We start from the raw sequence: 6000 nt of genomic DNA on the forward strand, positions 1-6000 counted from the left end.
GCGGATGGGGGCTGCAGGGGGAGATGGATGGAGGGGGCAGCGGATGGGGGCTGCAGGGGGAGATGGCTGGAGGGGGGAGCGGATGGGGGCTGCAGGGGAGATGGCTGGAGGGAGGAGCGAATGGGGGCTGCAGGGGGAGATGGCTGGAGGGAGGTGGGCTGCAGGGGGAGATGGCTGGAGGGGGGAGCGGATGGGGGCTGCAGGGGGAGATGGCTGAAGGGGGGAGCAGATGGGGGGCTGCAGGGGAGATGGCTGGAGGGAGGCGGGCTGCAGGGGGAGATGGCTGAAGGGGGGAGCGGATGGGGGGCTGCAGGGGGAGATGGCTGGAGGGGGGAGCGGATGGGGGCTGCAGGGGGAGATGGCTGAAGGGGGGAGCGGATGGGGGCTGCAGGGGGAGATGGCTGAAGGGGGGAGCGGATGGGGGCTGCAGGGGAGATGGTTGGAGGGGGAGCGGATGGGGTCTGCAGGGGAGATGGCTGAAGGGGGGAGCGGATAGGGGGCTGCAGGGGGAGATGGCTGGAGGGGGGAGCGGATGGGGGCTGCAGGGGGAGATGGCTGGAGGGGGGAGCGGATGGGGGCTGCAGGGGGAGATGGCTGGAGGGGGGAGCGGATGGGGGCTGCAGGGGAGATGGCTGGAGGGGGGAGCGGATGGGGGGCTGCAGGGGAGATGGCTGGAGGGGGGAGCGGATGGGGGCTGCACGGGGAGATGGCTGGAGGGGGGAGCGGATGGGGGGCTGCAGGGGGAGATGGATGGAGGGGGGAGCGGATGGGGGGCTGCAGGGGGAGATGGCTGGAGGGGGGAGCGGATGGGGGCTGCAGGGGGAGATGGATGGACGGGGGAGCGGATGAGGGGCTGCAGGGGGAGATGGCTGGAGGGGGGAGCGGATGGGGGGCTGCAGGGGGAGATGGCTGGAGGGGGGAGCGGATGGGGGCTGCAGGGGGAGATGGCTGAAGGGGGGAGCGGATGGGGGCTGCAGGGGGAGATGGCTGAAGGGGGGAGCGGATGGGGGCTGCAGGGGGAGATGGCTGAAGGGGGGAGCGGATGGGGGGCTACAGGGGGAGATGGCTGGAGGAAGGTGGGCTGCAGGGGGAGATGGCTGGAGGGGGGAGCGGATGGGGGCTGCAGGGGGAGATGGCTGGAGGGGGGAGCGGATGGGGGCTGCAGGGGAGATGGCTGGAGGGGGGAGCGGATGGGGGGCTGCAGGGGGAGATGGCTGGAGGGGGGAGCGGATGGGGGCTGCAGGGGAGATGGCTGGAGGGGGGAGCGGATGGGGGCTGCAGGGGGAGATGGCTGGAGGGGGGAGCGGATGGGGGCTGCAGGGGAGATGGCTGGAGGGGGAGCGGATGGGGGGCTGCAGGGGAGATGGCTGGAGGGGGGAGCGGATGGGGGCTGCAGGGGGAGATGGCTGGAGGGGGGAGCGGATGGGGGCTGCAGGGGGAGATGGCTGGAGGGGGGAGCGGATGGGGGCTGCAGGGGGAGATGGCTGGAGGGGGGAGCGGATGGGGGCTGCAGGGGAGATGGCTGGAGGGGGGAGCGGATGGGGGCTGCAGGGGAGATGGCTGGAGGGGGGAGCGGATGGGGGGCTGCAGGGGGAGATGGCTGGAGGGGGGAGCGGATGGGGGGCTGCAGGGGGAGATGGCTGGAGGGGGGAGCGGATGGGGGCTGCAGGGGGAGATGGCTGGAGGGGGGAGCGGATGGGGGCTGCAGGGGAGATGGCTGGAGGGGGGAGCGGATGGGGGCTGCAGGGGGAGATGGCTGGAGGGGGGAGCGGATGGGGGCTGCAGGGGAGATGGCTGGAGGGGGGAGCGGATGGGGGCTGCAGGGGAGATGGCTGGAGGGGGGAGCGGATGGGGGCTGCAGGGGAGATGGCTGGAGGGGGGAGCGGATGGGGGCTGCAGGGGAGATGGCTGGAGGGGGGAGCGGATGGGGGCTGCAGGGGGAGATGGCTGGAGGGGGGAGCGGATGGGGGCTGCAGGGGAGATGGCTGGAGGGGGGAGCGGATGGGGGCTGCAGGGGGAGATGGCTGGAGGGGGGAGCGGATGGGGGCTGCAGGGGAGATGGCTGGAGGGGGGAGCGGATGGGGGCTGCAGGGGAGATGGCTGGAGGGGGGAGCGGATGGGGGCTGCAGGGGAGATGGCTGGAGGGGGGAGCGGATGGGGGCTGCAGGGGAGATGGCTGGAGGGGGGAGCGGATGGGGGCTGCAGGGGAGATGGCTGGAGGGGGGAGCGGATGGGGGCTGCAGGGGAGATGGCTGGAGGGGGGAGCGGATGGGGGCTGCAGGGGAGATGGCTGGAGGGAGGCGGGCTGCAGTGATGGCTGAGCGCTGGCGGGGTGAGCGGCCGGGGGTGCCCAAGGCGATGCGGCTGGCGGGGCTCCCTGCGGGCCGGCCCCGGTACCTGGCTGGAGATGAGGTCCTCGCAGACGGACAGGGCCATCTGGATGGCGTTGGGCTTGTGGGTGACCGAGGTGGCGTTCAGCTGGATCTTCCACGTGCCGTGGCGCTTGTTGGCCTGGTTCACCGCCTCGCGGAAGATCTGCTCGTGCTTCTTGGTGCTCAACACCGCGCCGATGTTGACGATCTTGGGCTCGCAGCCGGCGCGGGCGAAGGAGAAGGAGACGAGCGCGGCGAGCAGCAGCAGGCGCATGGTGCTCATGGGCCGGGGGCTCGGCTCAGCGCGGGGCTCGCCCCATCCGGCCGCCCGCCGAGCCCGCGGGCAGCGCGGCGGCAGCCCCGGCCGGAGCCGGCCCGGGCGCACGGCGCTCTCCGAGGTGCTGAAGTGCCGGCGCGCCCGGCTCCCGCTCTGCCCCGCGTCCCGACCCTCGGGCGGCTGCTGCGGGTGCCGGAGCTCCGGCCGCGGTGCGCAGCGGCGCGCTATGGGGCAGGGCGGCGGGTCGCGGACCCTCCTGCGCCGCCCGCCCCGGGGCAGGGGTCTGCGCTGCGCCCGCGCGCCACCAGCCGCCCGCCGCAGAGCGCTGCGCTGCCCACGGAGCCCAGCGGGTCCCGCCGCTGACGCGTCACAGCGCAGCGCGCTGCGGAGCCTCCGCTGCTGCCCGCCCCTCGCCGGCACCGGGACCGGGGAAGGGCGGCTGCGCCCGGCCCCCCTGCCCAGCCCGCCCGTCGCTGCCTGCCCCGGCCCCCGCGGTGGGACACTCTGCCCTGTTCCGGGGAGCTGGCTGCCAGGAGCCGGTCAGACTCTCTCCCCTGTCCCGGGCTCCTGCTGTGCTCCCAGACACCAGCCCACAGAACCGCTCCCCCGGCTCAGCTCCTCGGCCGCCTGCAAAGCCCGCGCCCAGCCCCAGCCCCAGCACGAGGAGCTGGTGGCCACTTCAGGATGGGAGTCCTCCTGATGAGGTCATTAGGATAGACAGAGAGCTGCTGTGTATGGAGATAGATAGATAGATAGATAGATAGATAGATAGATAGATAGATAGAGGGGGTGTGGGGATAGATAGATAGATAGATAGATAGATAGATAGATAGATAGATAGATAGATAGATAGAGGGGGTGTGGGGATAGATAGATAGATAGATAGATAGATAGATAGATAGATAGATAGATAGATAGATAGATAGAGGGGGTGTGGGGATAGATAGATAGATAGATAGATAGATAGATAGATAGATAGATAGATAGATAGATAGAGGGGGTGTATGGGGATAGATAGATAGATAGATAGATAGATAGATAGATAGATAGATAGATAGAGGGGGTGTATGGGGATAGATAGATAGGGGGTGTATGGAGATAGATAGATAGATAGATAGATAGATAGATAGATAGATAGATAGATAGAGGGGGTGTGGGGATAGATAGATAGATAGATAGATAGATAGATAGATAGATAGATATAGGGTGTGGGGGGGGATAGATAGATAGATATAGGGTGTGGGGGGGATAGATAGATAGATAGATAGATAGATAGATAGATAGATAGATAGATAGATAGATAGATAGATAGATAGATAGATAACTAGAGGGTTTGGCGATAGATCGATCAATCAATAGATAGTGGATGTGTATGAAGATAGATTGATAGACAGCTGGTGTGTATAGGGAAAGAAAGAAAGAAAGAAAAAAAGAAAGAAATAGCTGGTCTGTATGGGGATAGATGGATTGATATATAGCTGGTGTGTATGGGATATAATGGATAGATAGCTCATGTGTATTGGGATAGACAGTGCAATCAATAGATAGCTGGTGTGTATGGGGAAAGATATATTGATCGATAAATAGATCCTTGCAACTCTTTCTGTCCTACAAGTGTTCATTTTGGGAATTAAAGTGGGCCTTGGTGTGGATGGGAAATCTTGGAAAGCAGTGTTTCTGGGGATTGGGATCTCCCCGATACTTGTGTCTATTAGTGGGCTGGTCATCTAAGTTTTCTGGCTCTGAGTGCATCTGGCAGAAGAGCTAAAGGAATACGAGAATCACAGTGGATTAGCAATGGATGTGCTGTGGCTTCCAGAAGGTGTGTGGACCTCCCTCCCCACACTATGTTAAACACTTTGCACTGTTCCAGAGAACACAGGGCAGCAAGTAGACTTAGGAGACCAAGCTAAGAAAGTGCCTATCCAGAGCATAGTGTGGGGCTTTGCAAATAAACAGGCCATCCCCATGGCGTGACTCGCAGAAACACAGCCAGGGGCCAGGTACTGGGAGGTGGCACCTGGACATTGGTTGGGTTGTTTTTAGGATTTTGCAGGCACAAAGTAGCAGCTTGAGGATTGGGGAGCGTTTCTGGAGGTGGAGTGAACTGGGGCTCATGTCTGGAGGTTATTCTGCCCTGGCCCAGCTTTGGAAACCCTCCCTGATCCCTAGCATGTCCTTCCCATGCTGCTTGTATCCTCCCTGCTGACTCCCAATGTGACTACTAGGTGAGGAACCAACATGTGGGAGCTGTGAGTACATGGGCATGGGGTGAGGGAGGGAGGGAACCAGCAGTGGTGGGGCTGGAGGGTTGCAGGAGCATAAGGGATGAGGAAAGGGGTCGGATCCTTTATGGTGAGGAGGGAGCACTGGTGCACTTGCTCACAGCAGAGAGGAATGGGGAGATAAGGACATGTGAACTCAAGACTCCTAGGCAAGTTAAGGGTTAAACCCTCACACAGCCACAGTAGAAAGCAGAGTGATGTTGTCTTGTGGAAACTCATTTAATTCTGTATTCATCGGGGAATCCTTGGCTGCTTTTTTATGGCACATTTTGTGCTCTGAGTATTCCTATCCCCTTGGCAGGACACAGCTGCGCTAGGCTTCCTGTGGGCACAGGGCTCTGGATTCTCCAAGCAGCTGAAGGGTTCTTAGGTCTGCAATGCCTTTGAACAACCCATATTTTGGGCTCCCTTTAAAGAAGTGGGTGAATGGAGCCCCGAGAGAATGATTTTGTGAGGGCGTGTGGGGAGTAGGCTCAGGGTCTAGGGCTGAAATTCACCCCAGTGCAGAGGGCCAACCCCAGGCCTACACCTCTTAGCCAGAGAGGCTTAAGGGAGGCTAACGTGGTGCATAGGCTTTGCATTGGCCCTCTGCATGGGGGAATGTTGCCCTCTGTGTATTAGCGAGCTGCTGGGGGCTGACTGGAAAGCCTGCTGGAGAATGGAGTCATTGGCCATGGAGGCAGGGCTCCCCAGGTGCCATAGCATTTTGGGGTGAGCCTGTGAAACAATCCCCTTCCCCTAATGTTTGCCCAGAACCACTCTTAGGATTCCAGGGTTGGCCAGTTAGAGGATATCTTGGGGTGCCCTTAAACTCAGCTGACTTGTTTGGGCAGGGGAGGTTCTCTGGGCCACCATTAGTTCCTGCCACAGGGGAAGTGGTGCTCCAGTAGTTTGTGCTGGGTTCATACTTCACCTGACAATGCTTTGGTGGCAGCAGTCTCAGCTTAGAGACCAGGGACTGAATGGGAATGGACTCCAGACTATCCTTTCACCCAAGAGCAGTCTCTCCAGGTCAGGGGCGAGGCAGATGGTCACAGCTTGTTCCATGGATACCCAGGACTTTGCT

The 6000-nt window shown here is 62.1% G+C and overlaps 1 protein-coding gene across 4 annotated transcripts in view; it reads right to left on the bottom strand.

The window, feature by feature from the left end:
* The window catches only part of GRIN1 (glutamate ionotropic receptor NMDA type subunit 1), a 74576-nt gene extending 71921 nt beyond the window's left edge, over positions 1-2655 (bottom strand). For all 4 annotated transcript variants that reach the window (XM_065418607.1, XM_065418605.1, XM_065418606.1 and 1 more), the window contains exon 1: positions 2398-2655. In XM_065418607.1, coding sequence (XP_065274679.1) covers positions 2398-2655 — 258 coding nt within the window. The remainder of the gene's footprint in view (positions 1-2397) is intronic.
* Between the last annotated feature and the right edge of the window lie 3345 nt (positions 2656-6000).

The sequence above is a fragment of the Emys orbicularis genome, chromosome 18 (genome assembly GCF_028017835.1).
Source record: "Emys orbicularis isolate rEmyOrb1 chromosome 18, rEmyOrb1.hap1, whole genome shotgun sequence".
Lineage (NCBI taxonomy): Eukaryota > Metazoa > Chordata > Testudines > Emydidae > Emys > Emys orbicularis.